This window comes from Perognathus longimembris, chromosome 21 (assembly GCF_023159225.1).
Source record: "Perognathus longimembris pacificus isolate PPM17 chromosome 21, ASM2315922v1, whole genome shotgun sequence".
In the NCBI taxonomy this organism is placed as follows: Eukaryota; Metazoa; Chordata; class Mammalia; order Rodentia; family Heteromyidae; genus Perognathus; species Perognathus longimembris.
Genome location: NC_063181.1, coordinates 34,809,201 through 34,833,146, shown reverse-complemented (window position 1 = coordinate 34,833,146; position 23,946 = coordinate 34,809,201). Strand labels below are relative to the sequence as shown.

General features: G+C 38.5%; 1 protein-coding gene across 1 annotated transcript in view; it reads left to right on the top strand.

Annotated features, from left to right (window-relative positions):
* Nucleotides 1-334: 334 nt before the first annotated feature.
* Kcnu1 (potassium calcium-activated channel subfamily U member 1) overlaps nt 335-23,946 on the top strand; it is a 132,134-nt gene continuing 108,522 nt past the window's right edge. Inside the window, exons 1-6 of the mRNA XM_048330530.1 lie at nt 335-526; nt 3,223-3,333; nt 19,060-19,121; nt 20,175-20,265; nt 21,369-21,480; nt 22,865-22,940. Coding sequence (XP_048186487.1) covers nt 335-526; nt 3,223-3,333; nt 19,060-19,121; nt 20,175-20,265; nt 21,369-21,480; nt 22,865-22,940 — 644 coding nt within the window. The remainder of the gene's footprint in view (nt 527-3,222; nt 3,334-19,059; nt 19,122-20,174; nt 20,266-21,368; nt 21,481-22,864; nt 22,941-23,946) is intronic.

Genomic DNA, 23,946 nt, shown 5'->3' with positions numbered 1-23,946 from the left:
TTCCTACTGAATCTACCCTTTCAGCACCAAATTCCAAAGACATTGTATTACGTTTTTAGCCATGCATTTCCCTACACATCTATACAGTTTCAAAAAGATAAACCGCCGTCTGTGAATTCTTCCAGGCCTTCGGGAGGACGTGGTAGACAGGCAGGTTCCCCTCCTCTCAGCTGTCTTCTTCCCAGCACGGGCCTAGGCCTGGGCCCTGAGGCGGTTGCTACTTCCGGCTTCCTGGAAGGCCACACAGATTTCTCACATCCTCCACCTCTACTTCCTGCATCTGTTGCTAGGCAACCGTGGCATCAACAGAACAGGCCTGCAGTTCTGTCTCCCGATGCCTGGAAGGAGGCCGCACGTCGGAAATGGGGAACTATTTGGGAAAATATCTTGCACCTCGGAGATTCAAGCAGCATTCATTCTCTCCTCTTTTGTGACCTTCTTCAGCGGACTCGCCATCCTGTTCATTTTCAGACTCGTATGGAAATGCATAAAAAGTCGTCACAGAAAAAAGGAGAAAGAAATCTTGGTCAGTTTCCTTATTTGGGGTGGGGGGGGCGTCCCTCCACATGACCGTGTGAACTAGATTTGCTGGGTGTGTAGGTGTGTAAGCCATCAATTGAGAGGCCACTTGATTTTCCAGCTAACAGGGCCAGCTCGGGTCTGCTGCCTCAGTTAGAGGAGGGGAGAGGACCTCACGGGTCCTGTGTGAACACAACTGACCTCCACTAGCCACAGAGACATTCGTGAAACCTAATCCACATTTGCAGGGGTTGGTGTCACAGAGTAACAGCGAGCAAATGATGACCACCCGAATACAGGGTATCTTACCAGCTCAAGCTTTGCTACAGAGTGTGACATAAATGTATAAAGGGCCACACAATGACCCTTCTGCGGCCAGAGGTCAGAAGCAGGTTTCATTATGCCTCCTGTAGCTAGCTGGTTTCCTTGCTTGCTTCCCGAACTTTGCTTCTTTCTTCAAGGGATTATAGCAATTTCCATCACAGAGCACATTGAATCTGCGTATCATAACATGGACAATTTGCTTGAAACATTTCTTCTGACGTTGCTGTGACATAAAATAAAGCAATGTGTAATAACCTGACATTTTTTGAGGTTTAGAACTTGCATTTTGGTATTTAATTTTCCAATATTGGAGCTCATAGTTTATTGATAAGAGAGTTCACTTGATGGATACCTTAAGAATTTTAAGTAGAGGCATAAAAATTGAATGGGGAGTGGATAAAATTCTGATTTATGAGTATGCCCCAAAATATCTATCCATCTTTTGATGTCGCTTAATATCCAACATAATTTGAAAAAAGAAGTTAAGGCTCATTTGTCTTCTGCTCTAAGAACTATGTGTTTTTATTACATTAATTTTTATGTGATCATAGAAATATAAGAATACGTATGTCAATTTACACTTGTTTTACTTTCCATTCCTTTCGTTTGAGTCTTATGTCCACTTCAGTGGGAACATGCCTTTCCTTTCATATTCCATTAAATTGAGACAATTTCAGGTCTTTATGCCTTTGGAAAGTTTGGCAAAATGAAAAATTGTCACAAATATATGTTTTGTGAAGTCTTTAAAAATTATTTAGAGGGTTACATGTTTTATAATCATGTATTTTAAAGGAGTTATACGTCCATAATGAAGATTTTATTCTTTCTTTGAATCAAACAACTATTTCACTTTAACATCAGATTGAATGATTTTTTAAAATCTACTCTCAGGAATGCACAAGATATTTTTTTGTGTTGAACAGGATTTATTATTATTATGTTTTGCATTATGTTTCCGTATATGTTATTACTATTATGTTTTAGTGCTACTAGGTTTTGAACTTAGGGCTTCCCACTTGCTAGCAGGCACTCTACCATTTGAGGCACAACCCCAGTCTTTTTTGGCTTTAGCTAATTTTCTGATAGTGCCTGGCATTTTGTTTAGAGCTGGCCTTGGCCCATAATCCTTTTACATATTTATCTCACCTGGCTGGAATCACAGATGCATCACACCGTACCCAGCTTGTTTGGTGAGATGAGTTCTCTTACATTTTTGCTTGGTTTAGCCTCATGATCCTCTTGGTTTCTGCATCCTGAGTAACTAACATTCCATGTTTTGAGCTACCTTGCCCTATCCAGCCAAGAGTTGGAGAGTATTTCAGATAGATTCCCCTCCTTATCCCTACCATTTAGAAAACATACATAAAAAATTAACTGATTTTAAATCTGTGGTCCCATTTTTAAAGATGCTTAAAGGTGAAAGTTTGAGGAACTTGACCACTTGGTGAGGCCATCTTTCATAAATGTCTTTCTTCCTGATTGATTTAGAAACTATCAATGGACAGGATGTTAGCTCAGACTCTGCCCATCCTTATTGCTGGATCTTGGAACTGTCATTCACTCTCTCTTTATCTTGTTTCCTTGCTTTAATGTAACCTAAGTTATCAGGTAGATTTCTGAAAATCTCAAGTATCATATATATTGGCATTTTATAAACATGAATAAATTTATAAATGTAGGAGAAAAGTATAATAGGCAAAAGCAAAAGCAATATAAAATTTTATCCACAATTTCCTTCCTCCTTTGTATGTTAAAAATAATTCAAACTGAGAACCTGTGGCTCACATCTTTAATCCTACATAACCCGGAAACTGAGCTATGAGGACCATGGTTCAAAGCCAACCTTGGCATAAACGTCCATGCAACTCCATTTCCAACTAGACTTTGGGCATAGTCCAACAGGTAGAGGGCCAGCTGTGAGCAAGAAAGCCAAACAAAAGAGACAAGGCCCTCTATTTAAGTGGGTGCTAGAAGGGGAAAATCCCCCAAACGTCAGTCATCACTTAACCATCAGATTGTAATTATCTTTTCTTTTGTCTTTGTGCTTTTATTTTTATAAATAAATGTGCAAACTCAGTCCCAAAGCCAAAAAAAAAAGAGCGTGATGCTCCCCAATTGTGGCCATTCCAAGGGTTTGAGTTCTAAGGGCTTGTGAGGAAGGGTACAGATGAAGCTCACAGAGTTCAGAAGACAAAATGCAAATCCAATTAAATATATTATGTGAGATATTGAATAATCACCTTTGGGGGCGTCCCTGGTTTGAGCAATGCAGAATAACTTCTCCCTTGTAACAGGGCAAGAACCTCCATCGACATTGTGCATGCAGATTGTTTCCTTCAGTGAATAGCTCACTCTGTCAATCCTTTTTCTTGCTTACAGAATCTAATCTCATCACGTACTAATCTTTTAAGAAGGCTTTACTTTTATGGAGTATTTCGAGATCGAATAGAAATGTTGCTCTCAGCACAGACCTTTGTGGGACAAGTGTTTGTAAGTACGCTTTACATATTTGTTAAGGGACTTTAGCCATGAGCATGATCACAATCGGAATGTGCAGTTTTATTATTGAGGCCCAAACCTGTCTACCCAGTGGTCTGTCTTCCTTCTCATCCCAACGTCCCCATTACTCTGGTTTTCTCTGGAGGAAACAGAATTACTGGGCTTTGTATTCTATATTTATTGTCAATCTTTCCACTAGAAGGAAAGCTCATACACACTTTATCTTTTTTATATGTGAATGTATGACTGGAGTACAAATACTCAAAAAGTGACTTTTAGTGAATTAATCTGTCCTGGACTTTAGAGCTCTTCTCACTTCTTTAATTCCAGTAGACCTGAGTCTCATTTCTTCATTAAACATGCTATGTTTTTTTTCCTTCCTATACTATTTACTATTGTCACCTCAACAACTGGTACATACTGCCCCTTATTTCAGGTACCGTCTCTCCAGGGAATCTTTCCTTTCCTCCATATTGGACTCCAAACACTTCCTCTGACTTCTGTACTATCTGTTACTAAATTTGTTTCTATCTGTTACTAAAATTGTCAGTATACACTCATGCCTGTCTCCTCCAGAAAGCAGACTGTCATAAGAAAGGTTGTTTGTCCTTGCTTGGAATCGGATGTCAGGCAGATGCTGCCTGGTCCTCCTTTCACTGATACAGTTCGATTTGAAAACAGTGACAACAAAGTTATTTGGGATGTGCTGCCATCAGGTGGTGAAAAGGTGGAAGTAAGTTTACTTGAGCTGAAGATTATGTTCTACTCTTATAAAAAAGGCTAAAACATAGAGCTCCCCTATGACCCAGCAATCCCACTTTGGGGCATCTATCTAAAAGATTACAAGCAAGAACACAATAAAGCCACCAGGACAACTATGTTCATCACAGCACAATTTGTCTTCACTAAAATATGGAACCAACTCAGATGCCCCTCAGTAGATGAGTGGGTCAAGAAAATGTAGTACATATACACAATGAAATTCCATGCCTCTGTCAGAAAGAATGGCAATGCCCCATTCGTAAGGAAATGGAAGGACTTGGAAAAAATCATACTAAGTGAAGTGTGAGCCAGACCCAAAGAAATATGGACTCTGGTTTCCCTTGTTGGGAATAGCTAGTAGATGTCTAAGATAGTCCTAGCAGAAGATCACAATAGCTCAGTAGCGATGCCCATATGAACACATAAGATGATGCTAAGCAAAATGAACTCCAAGTTATGGAAACAAGTGGTTTATCATTCCTGTTGTTATTTTCAACCTACCATGTGAAATTATGCCCTTTTTCTTTTGTCTGCCTTTCCCATGATTCTACCCCTGATATCACTGTAGCTCATTTTAGTAATCTGGATGTTGTATATATGTGTATTGGAACTAGGTAAGGGGAAGGGAATACCAAAATCAAGAGACACAGGATAAAAAGACAAACCAATGCAATAGCAATACTTACAAAACTATATGGTGTAAGCCAACTGTACAACCCACGGTGAGGAGAGGGAATTGGGGAGGGGGAAGCAGGGGAAAATGAGGGAAGAGGAAACAAGTTGGAAAAGAAATGCACTCACTGCCTTATGTATGAAACTGTAACCCCTTTGTATGTCATTTTAACAATAAAGAAATGAAAAAATATTTCTAGAGTTTTACAAAGAGATTTTGATTCAATTCAACATGTCAGTTTATAAGAACAATGCATCTTGATCAATGACATCCCTTCCATCATTATCATCCCCTCCCCCACCCCATAGCTCAACCCCACCTACTTGGTTCCAGTTTCACACATATACATTGAGTTTTTTGACTGTATTCTCCCACCATTCCTCTCTCGAGTCATCTGTCCCCACTCTCCTTTAATCCAGACCACTCAGACAAAATGTTTCATCATCTACATATTCATTTTGTTAAACAGTTTTAAAACATCAACAGTTACACTGTCAGTTACAAATTCAAGGGAGTTATCATGGTGGAATCTGCCCTAGTATGCCCTACTTCGGTCAGTCTGTGTATATGCATATGGCTCTGTATATGTTTTCATATGTTCATATTTTAGATCCAATTTCCAAATATGGCATAAATCATATGCCCTTTGTCTCTCTGAGCCTGACTTACTTCACTTAACACAATTTTCCACGTCCATTCATTTTCCTGAAATTTTTTCCTGTCAATTGTAGGGCATCTGGGATATTTCCATAATTTGGAAAAGATGAATCATGAAGCAGTGAACCTGGGTGTACAAGTGTTTTTTATTGTATCTTGGCTTGGAATCTTTTGGATAAATGCTCAAGAGTAGAATCGCTGGGTCATAGGGTAGTTCTGTTGCGTTTTGTGAAGAATCTCCAAATAGCCAAATAGCCTTTCACAATGGTTGTACTAATTGTCACTCACACCAACAGTGCATTAGGCTTCCTTTTCCCTTACATTCTCATCAATATTTGTTTTTCGTGTTCTTGATGACAGCCATTAACCTGACAGAGATGAAATCTCAATGTTGTTTGGATTTGCATTTTCTTTATGGTTAGGGATGTTGTGCATATTTTTTTATTTTGCTCTTTATTTTGAGTAAAAACCTGACTCTTGGCTGCCATAGACTCACATCCATAATTTTAAGTACTCTGCAGGCTGGAGTACTAAGTTTCAGAGACAGCTTGGATAGAAAAAGTCATTGAGACTGCATCCCAAGTCTCTGTCTCATTTAACCAGCAAAAAATCGGCACTAGCTGAGCAAGCAAACTGAGCAACTGTGTGACACTAAATACTACGGGGGAGGGGGTATAATCGATTGTGAGGAATGTAAGTAAAACCTTTTTCAACTAAGCTGTAGATGAAGTTTCAAGTTCTGGAATGCACCTGCCCTTTCTGTCTTGTGAAGTTTCCATCTCTTTTCCTGAAATCCCTGGGAGTGGGACCTGATGGGATTTTCCTGGTTACATCAAAGATATCTTCCTTAGGATCCCTTCACATGCTCAAATACCTTGGTTTCTATGTGGGGATAATATTGGGGAAAACACATGAAAGTCCTTGGGATGTGCAAAGGGAATTTATAACAACCACTAGAGGATCATTGCCCACAGAGCATAGGTTGGAAAAATTAACATTATCTTCCAGGAAAGATAACTTTAAGGGGCTGGATGCTGGTGGCTCACATCTGTAATTCTTAGCTACTCAGGAGGCTAAGATCTAAGGATTTCGATTCAAATCCAGACTGGGTAGGAAGTCCCATGAGACTCATATCTCCATTATCACTAATAAAGCTGGGAGTAGAACTGTGGCTCAATTGGAAGAGCGCTAGCCTTGAGCAAATGAAGCTCATTTCCTCAAGGCCAGTGCCCAGGCCCTGAGTTCAAGCCCCAGGAACACCACAGAAATAATAATAATAATATTTTAGTGGTGGAAAATATTCTTTCTACCTTTATCAGATGATGAGTAATTGGTTGAAAGCCTCGAATAAAGGTTAGAGTAGGACAAATGCAATGATACTGAAGGGTTTAATTGAGACCATTAGGGATATCAAGCAGGTGTTTACGAAAAAGTTAAAAGAAAAGGAAATGTCTTACAGACTCCCTTTCTTCCTTGAACTTGTAGTCAGTAAAACTGGCTAGAAGGAACTAGCGAGAAGCCTTCATTTGTAGAGTAACTCCTTTACTTCTTTTAATATTGTTTCTCAAACTACAGGCAAAGCAGATGCTCTAGACATCTTGAAAAATACATCAAATGTCTTTCATTTATGGAACTTAAATTCTGGTGATGGTAGACATGATAATATATGCCCAAATGAATAAGATAAAAATCAGCTGGTGATCAATGCTGTATGTGTATTTTGTATTTGTAAATTCGGGTAGTTGCTGAGGGAGTTCACCATTCACTATAGTACTCTGAGAAGAAAATCTGGAAAGGTAAGATTTGAATTGAAACATGAAGAAACAGAAGGATGGCATAAATGAAGAGCAGAGGGAATAGACTTGTGGAAATAAAGAGCTGCAGTTACAGCAAGTACCAAGTTTCGTGTCCCAGAGACCACAGAGAGTTGGGAAGAGTGAGATTTTAGAAGTTACCAGTGAACAGCAGGAGGCCTTGTGCTTTGTAGGAAGTTGCTAAATTATTCAAATGGAATTACTCAAATGGAATCACTTCACTCTAATGCAACGATAATCCATGGGGCAGGGTCTTAAAGCATAAATTAATAGAGTATCATTATATTAATTCTAGGGCACTACTAAAACCTGGAAACAAAGGAATTATTGAACATGGGTTGAAGATCAGCTAGTAGAAACTGATAGCATACTTTTTTTTTTTTTTTTTTTTTTTTGGCCAGTCCTGGGCCTTGGACTCAGGGCCTGAGCACTGTCCCTGGCTTCTTCCTGCTCAAGGCTAGCACTCTGCCACATGAGCCACAGCGCCGCTTCTGGCCGTTTTCCATATATGTGGTGCTGGGGAATCGAACCAAGAGCTTCATGTGTAGGAGGGAAGCGCTCTTGCCACTAGGCCATATTCCCAGCCCGATAGTATACTTTTTAATAACATGTAACTTGGATGCCAGAAAACACTCACTCATTTCTTAGGACTTCCTTAAGAAGGTGCCTGAAGCAGAGCATTGTGAAATATAGGATTTTATTGCTTCCAATCAAGGTACTGGCAGAGCAGGCTCCTTGAGGGGTGTGAGGGGAAACAGTTCATGCCTATCTACTAGCAGCTTTTCCTGTGCTGGAAATCTACAGTGTTCTCTGGTTTACAGATGGTCAAGCATCATCTCTGTCTTTGGTGCTCTTCTGGTGTGTATGTCTGTATCCAGTTTTCTGCCTTACATAATGTTACCAAACATGTGAGCTTACAGCCCACAACCATGACCCTATTTAACTTGAGTATATCTGCAAGAACTCCACTTCTGAACAATGTCACATTCAGAAGTATGGGGACAAGGATATTGATGTATTATTGGGAGGGGGAGCCCCAATTCAACATGTAATATCTTGTAACAATAAATAATAAGCCATACTGAGATATGACATCATATGTATCATCAAACCAAAAGTATAACTTCAACATAGTTAATAAATAAACATTGAAAAAAATTAAAATTGAAAAAAATGTATAAAGTCCCCTTGTACAACTACTTAAATATAACCAGAAATAAATACATCAATAGTGCTAGAGGGTTTGTTTGTTTGTTTGTTGTACGTTATCAGGTTTGAACTCAGGGCCTGGGCACTACCCTTGAGCTTTTCTGCTCACAGTTAGTGCTCCACTGCTTTGAACCACAGCTTTTCTGGTGATTATTTGGTCTTAAGCATCTCCTGACTTTCCTTAACAAGCTGACTTTGAACTGCCATCCTCAGATCTCAGCCTTCTAAATACCTAGATTACAGGCATGAGCCACCAGCACCTGGCCATAATATTAGATATTGGTTCACTTATATTAGAACATACTAAATAGAAGTATGACTATAATTATAAAAACAGAGAAGACAAATCAGCTAAATTAAGATCAGAAAAGTGATTAAAATGATCAGATTTCATACTCTGAAGACAGAATTTAAACTTAGAAATGTCTGTGGATTACTTGGAAACAAATAATTGGCACAAATAATAATCACAATTATAAAATTCACAAAACACAAGCAAGCCATGTTCACTGCACATCATGCGATAAATGATAAAATAAACTCAGAACACAAAGATCTCATGACTAAAAACATTTAAATTTCTTTTTCTCTAAAAGTTTCAGAGTATTTAGAGGACAAAGATAATGAAGAAATTGCTTTTCTCTAGCTCAGTTTTTAAAAGATGAAAACTGCTCTAAGTTAAAATGTAAAACATGTATTTGATAATTATCAACTAGTTGAAATAAATGAAATAAAAATCAAATTCAAAAAGTTAAAGAAGACAGTAAACATAAGCAATACAAACTTAAAAGGTAGTATAAATTGGAACAAATGATTATTCAAAATTAATAATGAAATAGAGAAATTAATGGCTAGCCTAAGTGAAGAAAAAGGACAATGTTATCAAATAGGACATTAAAGTTAAAGCTAAAAAAGGAAGTGAAAACATATATGCAATTAAACTTCAAAACTGGATTTCTCATGATAATACAAATTACACAGAAGAAGATATCAATAAGAAGAAACTTACAAACTACCTGAAAAAGATTACTTTGTCAAGTCAAAGATCTATTACCATTATGGAGTGCTCCCCTCTCCAAAAGGCTCATATGCTGGAGTTTTTGTCGCACGCTGCTACTGGGGCTATTTGAAGTGCTGGCCACTTCAGGAGGATGGGCTTAGGGAACGAAACTAAGTCACTGGTGGAATGGTTTTAAAATATATCTTGTCCTCCCTCCTTGCTTCCTGCCTGCTATGAAGTATCCATCCTCGTACTGCTTATTCTATGCTACCATGAAGTTCTGACCTGCCTCAGGCCCAAAGCAATGAAACCAACCCAGTATGGCCTGTAATGTCGAAACTGAGCACCAAAATAAATCTTTTCCACCTCAAGTTATTTATGATAGAAATTTGATCACAGCCACAAATGGTCTCAATAATACAGAAAACTGGGGCCAGATGGGTAGGGTCATTGCTAGGAATAAGCTTAATCCTGTGGCTTATACACTTTGAAATTTATTTATGCCAGGAATTTGGGGAAATGTGGAGATGTAGGTGGGAGAAAGACTGGAATGCTGGAAACAAGGCGATTGTATTGGGACCTCAGAAGACCAGAATGCCAGTAAGAACACAGACAGCAAAGAATGTTCATAAAGTTTCACATGAGAATAAGGACCCAACTGAGAATTGTACTAGAGTCATGTGTGCTACATTCTGGCAAATAGAAAAAAGGACAAGTATTCTCTACATTTTCATCCCTGTCTTGAGATTTTGTAGGAGGCTGAGTTTAAAATTCTTAGAGTTATGGACGAATTAATCTGGAAAAGGAAATTACAAGCCAGCCCAACAGGCAAGCTATTAGCATGATTATTGCTGTCTGCTTTTACTCAAGTTCATGGGGAGAATTGGGGTGCAGAAAGCAGAGACAAAAGGTTTGAAAGACTTGCAATCTAGCCAGCAAAACTGGCTACAGGTGTGAAGGCATAGTTTCTGAAAAGATTTACACCATTGAAAATCAGCCCATTACTTTTCATCAGGACAATAGGAACGATAGTTTGAGGGTAACTCAGAAATTAATCGTACTATAGCTACCTCAACAGGATACACATTTTTAACTAATTCAAAAGACTTTCTTTTGAGGAGATAATTGAGTGTCTTTCTCACCCATGGCCCCTGAGCAGCCACCGGAGTACCCATGCAGACCCCCAGAAGCCACTGCGGCTGAGTCCTCCCGGTGGAGCTACCACTCCACCTGGCAGCAGACCTGGGCTTTGTCTCTGCATGGTTTTGCATGCATGAGAATACATGGGTTGTAAGGTCATGGACACTTCCACCTAAAATTCCAAGAAAAGCCTAGGAGATCAGGCAGTGTGTGAAAGAGGAAGTCCCCAAGAGCAAAGCATGAATCTATGAGAATGCAACTGGAGATGCAACGGAGACCCTCAAGCAGCAGGAGATGCTAGGAATATGCAACATTTCTCTCTAGAAGAAAGCCACAGGTAGAAAGTAAGAACAAATCTGAGAAGCTGGGAGTCTACAAAGAGCAAGGCCATAGGGCCAGGGATCCCCCCCAGCCCTCTGGGGCTGATATCCTGACACTACATACCCTAGATAATACTTAAAATCATAATGGAGCATTGCAGTTTAAAGTTCTCCCCTTCTAATGGGAGACTAAGATGGTTTCAAAGTCTACCAGTCCTCAAAGAGTGGAGATATATAATACCAGTAAAACAAGTTCAGGACATAGAAAGTAAGAGTGTTCAACTTTCTTTATCAATGAAAGTGTAGGTCCTATAACAAAACTACCAAAATAACAAATTAAGACGTATATATACAGCAATGCCCTGGTATTTTGGCAGACAAATTACCCAGAGTAAGAAGGAAAGAATGAGAAAGACAATAACATTTAAAAATTAAGAAATAAGGAAGAAAGCAGGAAGAAGGAAAAGAGAAATCCAACAGTTGAATGAACCTTAAGAGATGTTTCTAGAATTGACTATTAGGAGGCACTGGTCAAATCTCTGAGATTGATACTCTTATGGAATATTGCAAAGTAAACTCTTATCAACTACCTGGGGTGAAAATTTTCTTCTGAATTGAATTCCAAGTACAGTCCACTTCCAAAACAAATTTTGTATTCCTTTTCATTTATTGATTTCACCATGGCTAGCTGCTTTGTGGCTAGAAAACTTAAAATCGTAATTATGTCGAATTTTTTGTGGTGGCACATACTGCAAGCATAATTTAACTTCCATTTTATGCTTCTATTCCATTTTCCTGGCTTAATTTCCTTCCTGATAATCTGGGATCTCATGTATCGATGTTCTGCTTTACTTCTTGCTACAAATGTGTGATACTTTCTATGAATGTGTAATCCTCCCATAGATGAATAAGTCCTTAGCAACAGCAATGGCAACAGCATTGGTTATTAACCTCAGTGTAGAGGACAACTAAGTCAATAAATGGCTCATTGTGATTCATTCCCAAATGAAAAGGAACATTTCAAAAACAATCCAGGGAAGATGCAGGAAATAAAACCTTTTTTTGTTGTTATTTTGTATTGTTCTTACACAATACAACAAATAGCAGGATAGATGAATCTCTTATTTCATGCTTTGCAGTCATGGTTCATTTCAAAATAAACCAGCTTGTTCACCACCTTGCATGATTATGGTTCTGTACATTTCTTTTTATTATTCAATATTCTAGATTTAATATCAAGAAATATTTGATATACTATGAAACTGCACATTAACTTATAGATCTTTTTACCAGGTAAGCAAAGAATAGACCAGCAGGAAACAATCTATTAAGTTCACTATTTTTTTGTGAATCATTGCTCATCTTTTATGTTCTGATCATATGTGGATAATTACAATGTTTATCTTTCTATGCATGTGGTACAATTTTCAAAAAACACAAAAGTGGATTGGGGATAGGCCTCAGTAGCAGAGCTAGCCTTCTAGATGCAAGGCCTTGAGGTTGATTTTTTTGACACTGAGAAAAGATTTTTTTTTTTAAGTACAAAGTAAGAAAGCCACCTAGTAAAATCTAAATTCCTCCCTTATTCCAATTCCCAAAAGGGCCCCTTCCACGAGATCCCATCAAACCTAAAAATGCTCAGTCCGTAATGTGTTCAGATTTATTTTCTTCCAGTGTCCAGTCCTTTTAGCAAAACTTCTCTTCTCTGAAATTATATCTCTAAGATAGATTTTGAAGTAATAAAGCTGATTACTTCATGCGGCAGCTTTTTATACTAACTAGCTACGTGAATGGCTTGTGGCAGCAGTGGAGGTAGAAATGATTGGATTCCTTAGGGAATCCAGTAGGAATTCAATAATGATCTTCAGTCGGAATCCACCCAGAGGAAGAGGTGGGAAGGGAGTACACAGACCCACCCCCAAAGGGCTTGCTGAAGCACACAGTGGCCCAGCTTTCATAGGTACTATTTTCTAAAACTGATCTGCCGGGAGACTCCTATCCAGTTCTCCTTTCCCAATGCCCCTCACAAACCATTTTATCGGAGAGGTGCCATCGTTGCCTTCACTTGGCATATGGAAATTATAACATGGGGATGCAAAATATAGATGTGAATTAATAATATTTGAGAATGGGTTAACATAGTATACTAATCACAAGAGTTAATATGTGCCAAATATACCTGTGTTCACATATAATAAATATATTGTACCCATGAAAACCTCAGTTTTTCATAAGTACAATCAATATTAGTGGTTTTCATTAAAAGGGCATCTCGGTCTTTAAATATAATAATGACTGAACTCTGTCCCATTCTAGCAATCAGTAATATCCATTGTGTATACAAAATGCATTTCAGTGCTATATTTGATAATTATCAGTTTTGAATATTTGCATGGTTGAACTGATCGTTTTAACAACAATTTTAATGATGATTCAATGCAGAAGAGGTTTTATTTAAATAGTATGTAGAGGAAAATATCAGAAGATTTCCATTCTCTTTTAGTTTCTTCTGCCTGTTCTAGAAATATTCCCCTGTTACTCATTTGTCCACTTGGTTGCTCTGTGGGGAACATGTTTAGCAGTGTGGTAACCAGCATGACGATGAATCCATGTGTTTGCTGACTCTCTAAGTGGAATTCATGGAATCTCATTCTTAAAAGTGTGTGTGCTCAGATAAGAAATAATATACAGCTACCTACATTTCTCATGCAGTTTTCAAAGCTACAAAACATTTTTCAAGAAAAACGAACCAACAGAAAGAATACACCTTTGAAGGTCCCTTCAAAGATTTTACTCCATCTTTGATTCAGAAGAACTTTTTCTCCCTTCCGCTCCTTAATTCATACCCTTCTCCTCTCCTGATGAGCCCTATCCCTGCCATTTGGTCTCATTTAGCTTTTCTAAAGATGCTAATACCTCATAACTCTCATGAAAAAATAGTTTTACTCATCAATTCTATATAAATAAATACTTACGTATATACATGTTCATATATACATATGTAATTCTTTATTTTTTCCCTGAATTTTACTCTCCTTATTTATTTTGTTGAATTTCCTTTTTCCTTTCCATTTCTAATAAGTTGTAGTACTATTTTATAGGCTCTCACAGTTCCGTGTGAGAGTTTTTGAAAATTATTATTATCATCCTTAAGTAATTGTACAGAGGGGTTTCAATGTAACATGTCAGTTTGTGAGTACTATGCCTCTTGATCAGTGTCATCAAATCTCTCCTTTTTCTATCATCCCAATGTCCACTGGAGCTGAAGGAAAACAGGGCTAGATGAGTCCTGAGTTTCTTAGGAGATATCCCAAATAGATGCTTCATCTTTGCAAGAAGATTGCACAGGAAGGATAAGTTTAGCTGCCAAGGAAGAAAGAATTAATGGTCAATAAACAAGCTGTTAGGTTCTTGTGAAGCCCACACCTCTGCAATTCCAACTATGCAGGAGATGTAAACAAGAGGATCACAGGTCAGGAAGAGACCAGGCAAAGTTAGCCAGATCCTTTCTCAAAAACAAGTCAAGCAGGGTGGCTCACACCTGGGGTTGTAGCTTCATGAGAAGTGAGGTGCGTGGACTGCAGTCTGAGCCTGGCAAGAGCAACAGTGTGAGACCCAGAAATTAAAAACAATAAAAGTAAATCCAAATAAATAATATAAGTCGATAACTATATTAATAAATAATAAAATAAATAGACTAAAAAAACAAGAAACAAACTAAAGCAAAAATGGGCTGGGGATATGGCTCAGTGGTATAATTCCTGCCTAGCAGGTGAAACCCTAGTATCACCAGTATGAAGAAAGATGCAGATGCATTCTTCCTAGGGTACGTGGTACCCTAGCAATCTAGGGTACCACGTACCTGGCCATCTTGGGTGTTCTGTGTCTTCTCTTGACCACAGACCTAAGTGGTAGAAATCCTCGGGCAGCTCAGGCAATAGCTTCTCCCGTATCAGCACCTACGCAGATGCCTTCCATTGCTTAATGATCATTTACTTTGAGGTCAGGAAGTTGCTGGTCAGCAAGAGGCACAAGAACTTGGTGGAAATGGCTACCCCAAGAATGGATGTGAGAGCCATCACAGATTGATACCAATGTGGAGTTTTCCAGTGCTTGGTAGGAGGTGATTGTAGGCTTGTGCTCTCTGTCTGTCCACTCCTCGGAAGTAGTGTGCTACTTCTCACTGCATCTTTGTCACAGACCTCATTGTCTAGGCCTTGAGGGATATGATCAGGACTTTGTTTTCTCCTTTCATCCTCCTATTGGTAACTTTACTGACCACAGAGTATGCAAGCACAATGATTTTATCATTGGTAACAGCCTTTCTGGGCTGTATTTCAGACCTTCCTCCCTTTCCATACACTTCTCAGTCAATCCCAACAAAGGCTTTCTGCGATATCCTCATTGTGAGGACTCCCTATACACAGCAATACTGCAGCCCTTCCTCACCTGATTTCATTCAGTAAATGAAAGACAGCATTCCACACACTGAGCATCTGGTCCCACGCCATCCTAGTGAAGTTTCCACCAAAGGAACAGTCCGTTTCCTAGCTTCTTGACCTGTGCTTTATGTATAAGAATTTCTCAGGCTGGGAATGTGGCTTAGTGGTAGAGTGCCTGCCTTACATGCGTGAAGCCCTGGGCTTGATTCCTCAGCACCACATAAACAGAAAAAAAAAAAAAAAAAAAAAAAAAGCTGGAAGTGCCACTGTGGCTCAGGTGGCAGAGTGCTAGCCTTGAGCAAAAAGAAACCAGGGACAGTGTCCAGGCCCTGAGTCCAAGCCCCAGGACTGGCAAAAACAATTTCTCTGTAGAGCACTTTTTCTGGTGAAAGAAAATATTTACTTTGCGTTGAACTCAGGGTCTTCTGCTTGCTAGGAGCACACTCTACTGACTGAGCCACCCCTCCAGTTCTTTTCTGCATTGGTTATCTGTGGATGGGGAGGGGGGTGTTCTGGGGCTTGAACTCAGGGCCTGGGCACTATCCCTGAGCTTTGTTGCACAAGACAACACTCTATCACTTGAGCCACAGCTCCACTTCTGACTTTTTAATCTATTAATTGGAGTTAAGAGTCTCACAAACTTTCCTGCCCAGGATGGTTTAGATCATGCTCCTTAGAACTCATCGTCCTAAGTAGCTAAGGTTACTGGCATGAGCCACAGCTGTCCCTCTGCTTTGGTTATTTTTGAGATAAGGTTTTGCTTTATGGCCAAGTCAATCTGGACTATGATTCTCCTACTTGTGCTTCCCAGTATTGCTGTGATGACAGGGAAGTGCCACCTTTCCCAGCCTTTGGTTGAGATGGAGTCTTGTGAACTTTTTTGCCTAGAATGGCACCAAATCTTGATTCCTGGATCTTTGCTTCCCAAGTAGCTAGGACTACAGAAATGAGCTACCACCCCCCCACCAAGTCCCCGGAGCATGTTAATTTGTCCATATTTCATGAACTTTCACAAGTAATATTCATTTTTTAATGGCTAATACATCTTTCAGGCTGTTTTAATTTATTTTTGTTGCTATTGTATTCTTTTTTATTTTTTATTTTTATTTTTTAGTTAATTAATTTTTATTGTCAAGGTGAAGTACAGAGGGGTTACAGTTACATACATTAGGTAGTGAGTACATTTTTCTCCAACTTGATACCTCCTCCCACATTTCTCTCCTACCTTCTTTCCTCCCTGATTACCGCCCTCCCCCAAGTTGTACACTTAGTTTACAACATATTGTCTTGTAAGTATTGCTGTTGCATTGCTTTGCCTTTTACCCTTTGTCTCACCGTTTTAATGTTCCCCTTCCCTTCACTTCCCTAATTCAGACAGACATAAATAAAGTACTCAGGGGCTAAATCATAAGGAAGGTGAACCGATGAAAAAAAAAATACTTTCATATAGTACATTGAAAACAATAATCTCAAAGATAAACCACTTTCTTCCATATTTTGGAAGTTTGTTAATTTAAAAACTTTTCATTTAAATATTTTTATTTGCCAGTCCTGGGGCTTGAAATGAGGTCCTGGGCACTGCTGCTGAACTTTCTCACTCAAGGCTGGATCTCTAACTCTTGAGACATAGCTCTAGTCTGGATATTTTTGTGCTTTAATTGGAGACTTTTGCCTGGGCTGGCTTTGAACTACAATCCTTACATCCTGAGTCTCCTGAGTAGCTAGGATTGCAGGCATGACTTAAAATTAATTGTTAAATTTTTTAAATTAAATTTTAAAACTAAATTTCATATTAATCCTTGATCTACTTGAGGGAATATTATATACTTTTATTTTCCTAGAGAAGGATTTAAGCTGGACAGCTATTTTTTTCTATTTGATAGAAAGAAATTTATAATCCAAGAATAATACTGCTTTTTGGATTGCTATATTTTAGAACTTTTGAAAAATGTTTTGTTTCTTACTGTATAACCAAAGCAAAAAGGTACACAGAACCGTAATTTTCCCAGTTTTCTTCCCTACCACTTTTTCTCTCATGAATTACATACTCTAGCGTTGGGAGATTTGTCCTGGTTTCTTTTCTTCTTAGATTTCTTATAAGCTTAAGTAAGCAAGGAAAAAGTTACAATTTACAAATGAGTTATGTTGCAATCAAATATTATCAAAACTACAATTCCTTTGCCCCTTTTCATTTCTTAGCCCATTTACTGTTACACTTTTTTTCTTAGCACTTACCTTCTAGGATGCCATACACTGCTTCTTTTAATCATCTTTATTTATTGTGCAGATGTGGGTTCCATGAGGCCAGGGATCCTTGTGTGTGCTACTTGCTGAACAGTTGTTAGGTCATGAGAAGAATTAAAGACATATTTGTTAAACTTGAGTTGAAATTTTCCAATTCAAAAAATTATGTGGGACATGGGTGGCTCACGCCTGTGATCCTAGATACTCAGGAAGCTGAATAGCTGGTTTGAGGATCGCAGTTCAAACCCAGCCTGGGCAGGAAAAGCTGTGAGACTCTTATTTCCAATTAACCATCAGAAACCTGGAAGTGATGCTGTGGCTCAAGTGGTAGAGCCCTAGCCTTGAGCTGAAGTGCCCAGAGACAGCGGCCAGACCCAGAGTTCAAGCCCCATGACCCCCCCCCAAAAAAAAATGCACAAAAGGGCAGTAAACACCTTCTTTACCCAGTCAGTCCCTGTGAGACAGCACCCTGACCTAACAGCAGTCAGTCCCCATGAGATAGCACCATGACCTAATAGCAGTCAAGTGAAACCACTACCACTTCCCATCTCTTCACTCCTCTACTCTGACCTTCGGTGTTGGAGAGGACATAAGCAGCCTAATGTGTGGCAAACTAAAAAAAAGTAAACACTCAAAAAGACTTAGAAGAAACTGACTCCTTTTCCAGTATAAGCAACCTTCCCAAGGAACATCTGAGTTGGAAGGCAGCCAAGTTTCCGTTGCAAGAAAACTGAGTTTGGCTATTGTTACTGCACTGGACTGGACTTATTGACAAGCAGGATGATTTGGAAACCAGAAGTAATGAAACGATGTTTAATTACCTGAAGCTGGCCTAAAATCAGGGAGGCTACCAAGAGCTCATGGAAACACCTGTAGGGCTTTGAATGGGCAATTCTTGGACTGCATTCCATAGGCGTGGCTTCTTTCAAATTGGTTTCATTGCCATGTAACACACATTCATTTTCTTCTCACATGCGCCATTTTCCCTCCTGTCAAAGTTTAGACTATCCTTTAGGGTGGTCATATGAGAATCTGTTTCTTCTATCATAGGCAGCTCAAATTTAAGATCCCTTCTAATAGCTTTCTTGTTGTACCATGTAATGAAGTACTTAGCACAAATTAAGCACTAAGCATTTGATAAGCTCTAGGAATGGCAGGAAGCACAATCTATTTCTTCTGACATATATGAGAGCTTAATTTAGGTAAGAGAAATGAGTATTTATTGATTGAGTGAAATTCCCAATACATTTTTTGTGATTGAATGAATATTGGCCAAAATGAACATGTGTATAATGATTTTCTCATCCTTTCTTCCTCTCCACAGTAATAAATATACTCCATAAGATTTGGTTTATTGATTTTAAAAAGAGAAATCACAGTGATATTGGTTTGTTTGTAATATGCCAATAAAACAGATTTGCACATTTGTGCCTGCTTTGTTTTGTTTTGTTTTTAGGTGATCCTAGTCTTTGTACTAAGCATCGGCTCTCTTATAATCTATTTCATCAATTCTAATGAGTAAGTAAAATTGTCTTTCATTTTTGCCTTTTCTAACAGAAATTTACTACTTTGGACATGTCTGTCCAGGAACAATGTTTAATACATTTTCCCACAACACACACACACACACACACACACACACACACATTCACCCAGAACAGTAAGTGTGTAGTGGACACACTTACTAGTGTAGTGAGCCCTAAGTTCACTTCTATAATAAATTAAGAACTCTCCCTCATTCTGCCATACCCCATGGTTTGGAGTACATAGATACACCTTAGATTCACCAGGGCTCTGAGCATTCAGTTCTTCTTCTTACTTGAGTCCTTATGAAGGCTGGTCACTGCTTTGGGTGTAGAAGTGGAAGTTCTGCAGTAATTTCAGAAGTTTGAAAAAGTGCTGGACCTCACCTCAAGTAAAGGAGCAGATTGTGGTCTGTTCTTTTCTGAAAGTATTCTCTTCTTCTCTAGCAAGCTTAGAAGAGTCAGTTGTACTAAGCCAATCAGAACTCCATAGCAATCTTCTGGAAGTTGTACTGAATTATCAGATGAAGTAAAATATTAGAGTGTGCAGAGTCCCAAAAGTCAAGACATGTTAGAGAACCTAGAAAAAATGTGTCTTCACATTGTAAATTCCTAAATATTTGGTAGAAAATTATTTTGAATTTTATTCAGATAAGTCCATTTGTCTTACAGTAACTCTATATCAAAACTACAGAGAAGCTTAAAAACACCCTGACTGGATAGATAGTCCTGAAAACCAAGAGAACCAGATAATGTACATAGCTAAAAAAATCTCTATTGATAAAAATTGAAATAGAACCAACAACCATATAACAGAAATGGTGGGTAATTTTCCTGTTGTTTCCTGCTCCCTGGGTAGTCCAATTATTTTGTTATGCATGTTGCTACTCCCAAGAGAAAGGTAATTTTCTTCAGAGCTGGACTTGTATGTGAACTGACCATTCCGGTTGAATGCATAGAAAATTGCCTACCCTATCATTTAATTCATCCTTTGCAATATAACTTTTACATTATTATCCTTTGCAAACTGTCTTTATTTCTTTTCCAGCCCAGTTGGAAGCTGTTCTTCATATGACGATATAACAATACCCATTGATTTGATCTTCAATGCTTTCTTTAGTTTCTATTTTGGGTTAAGAGTAAGTACCTATGCAGAGTGGGAGAAAACACACAAATACAACAGGAGCAAAATAAAGACACCCACGTGTGCCTCAATTGTGCAATCTACCCAGGTTTGAAAGTTCTAAGGATCAAAGATCTGTGTCTTTAGTTTTTCAGTAAATGCAATGAGACCAAAATCCTCTCTCCAACTCCAATGAAAACCATCCATCCCTTTATTAAATGCATTCCCACTGTCATAATGGCCTTTTGTGGTGTTTCACCTGCCAAAGAGAAAGCTTTGCTAGTAATCGCAGGCTATTAGAATGAGCATAACACGTCCCCAGAGAAGTCAATTCTTCCATAGTTGAATGGCACATGTGTCACTCAAAGTGCTTGTGCACTTTTGTTTCATTTTTGTTAACATTTATTAAGTGCTTCCTTTATTTTGTAGACACTAAGCACTCCCTGGATCTAGATTTTAATATATTTATATATCCAATGTTTTGAGAGATGTCTTCCTACCTACATATACATACATGTGTGTACACATATAAAAACAAGACTTTCAATGTATGTGAACATGTCTTGTGTACCTATCTTTGTGTGTACCTATGTATACTTATTTCTGTCAGCTTCCTAAAACTCAAACACCTGGGTGGTCAAAATTTCCTTTTATAGTAAGTAAACTCTAGAAATCTCTATTTCTTACTCTAAGTAAGGAACTCACAGGGGCCATGACTCACCAAGCTAGACAGATGCACCACCTTTGTTGAGAAAGGCCATTAGCCATATCTCTACATTCCTCATAGTAGCAGGTTTCACATGCACAATTATATACATTATATGTAATCTATACATATATATGCATGCATAATTTTATATGTATGTATACAAATAAAAAACTCTAGAAGTAGCAGAAAGATCAGTGTTCATTTGTTGAACACCCATTAAAATACAACTTCTTTGTTATATGTGTATATCTATGTTTTGCATAAATGTGTATGCTTTTGCACATGTGTAAAATGAAATCAAAGCTTTGTTAATGAATGAAATGTAACTGAATAATGTGATCTTCATGTTGTATTCATTTAAAAATTCCTTAAGGTAACAGAATTTTAGGTATTTTGTTTCCATTTCATAGTTTTTGGCAGCTGGTGACAAGATCAAATTCTGGTTGGAAATGAACTCGATTGTGGACATTTTTACCATCCCACCAACCTTCATTTCTTATTATTTGAAGAGTAATTGGCTGGGTAAGTGTGTTGTCAGAGTCACTAGCAAGGTTTAAAAGAAAAGTTCAACATTCAGTTACAAGTATTCAGTTTTTAAATGCCTTAATGATATTTAAGAAAATCCCTGGGCCATATGCATACATACACAATTAAACTGACAAAAGTATAGTATGAACAGGGATGGATTCCCATGGCCTAACTCCTTTGAAAAATTAACTGTCAACTTAACAAAAGAAATATGAGGAAACTGAAACATCTGAGCAGGTAGATGAATGGAGAGAGATGTGGTAGGTGAATACAGTCATAATAGCCAATATACATATGAGAAATCAAAGTACAAAACTTGAGGGCATAACTGGGGCTGGAACAGGTAGAGGAAAAATGGTAGAAAGCGTGACACTGATTAGGACATATCATACTCATAAATTGACATGTTGAAGTCTCTTTGTATATGTATTTAATCACAATTTTTAAAATATTTTTTAAATCCTTCCTCCTTCAAAGTGTAGTTTTGTATATATTTGCAGAAGCTATTGGTTAACCTTGGGGTGTAGCAATACACCTGGTATACCATAAAGGCACCATGATTGTTTATAGAATAGCTAAATATACAATCTAGGAGGCAAAGCTTTGGCAGTTCATTCCCCTATGGCACCTGTGTGCTGGGATTTCATATGTACTGTGACATAAAATTTCTCCTCGTCTATTAAAGCTGATTATCAAATCCAGACATGTGAAATGTACTTGGGAATTATTTAATTAACTATGCCATCTTTAAGATAGATGTGTTAACAGTGAATAGCTGTTGTGTAGCTTTGATCAATTGTCATGTAATTTTCTTTTTGGGTTTAATTCTATTTTGTGAAATATATCCTCATTCCATCCCCTAGTGCATCATTAGCAAGCTACAAAAAAGAAAATACCCTGAGAAAATACCGCTGAGAAGCACAGCATAGAGATATATTCATAAGAATTGTATATGCAGGTGTGTAAGTGCTTTAGGGAAATTTTGCTTTCAGTTCTAAGGAAGAGTTAGATAGAGTCAAATGAAGAGTGCTGATTATCTCTGACATGTGCTTCCAACTGCTTTTTATTAATGCTATTGCTACGTGAGATGGGTACTGTGGGAATCCCATAACATAGACAAGAAACTAAGTCTGAGGAGATTGCTTCAGGTGATAACAGCTAGCAAGTGTCAGAGCGCATGACCTTCATCTTACAGAATTATAATAGAAGTGCAATGTGATATAATATAGTAATCTACACTATTATATAACATTGTGTAGGACTATATTTAATATATTACATCACATCATATCTTATATTTCAGGGAGTATAGCAATTCAGGATGCTCCTAGAATGAGCCTCTTCCTTTGGCAGCTTTCCCCTTTCCATTGTTTTGTAGGGTTAAGGTTCCTCAGAGCTCTAAGGCTGCTAGAACTGCCTCAAATCTTGCAGATCCTACAGGCCATCAAGACCAGGTAAGTACCAGCCCTGCCTGATATACTGCCTGCTTGGTAGTTTGGATTAGAAAATGAAAGTGTTAACTGGACCTCAAGAACCACTCTGTCTCACTGATGCCACTCAATTCCCCCACTGTATGACCTCACACTGCTGAAGACAGTGCAGTCACTCTAAAGCAACGCACTGTTTTTGTTTAGCAAAACTACAGTTTATAAATCCATTTAGGTTTTAACTCTTAAGTCTCTCTCACAACCCCCTAGCCCCCCGCCCCCTTCAACAATAATCAGTCAACTCAGGGACATTGTTCCTGCACATTTGTTCTTTTTGTTGGATAAAATAAGACATACTTCTGTAGGTGGAGATGTAACTGTTTCTATGGGCATGAGGGCTTCCCGCTAGTAGCAGTAAACTACTGCTTACAGAAACTGTAGCTCAGTAGTACAACACATGCCTGTCCCACATGAGGTCCTGCGCTCCATTCCTAACACTGAATTTGAGAGAGAGAGAGAGAGAGAGAATACTTCTAGACTTTCAAGCAGTTTTCTGTCACCCCTCAAAAGTCTGTCTGCCTCTACATTCTCATTAGATATAGTAAGTGCTGCCAGATGGATCGCATGGAGAATGTGTGCATTGTAGAGAAGTGAGAGTAAGAAATGACAAGTGGGCCTGCACTAGTGGCTCATGCCTGTAATTCTAGCTACTCAAGAGAGTGTCATATCTGAGGATCGCAGTTCAAAGCCAGCTCAGACAGGAAAGTCCATGAGACTCTTAGTTTCAAGTTATCACCAATTAACTCCAAGTGCACTGTGGCTCAAAGGGGTAGAGCATTCGCTTTGAGCAGAAAAATTTTAATGTCTAGGTGCTGAGTTCAAATCCCACAACGGGGGTGGGGGGGAAAGGAGAGAAAGAGAGAGAGAGAGAGAGAGAGAGAGAGAGAGAGAGAGAGAGAGAGAGAGAGAGAGAGAGAGAGAGAGAGTTCCTGCATGCAAGCCATAGTGATTTCAGCTAAAATCCAGGAATGTC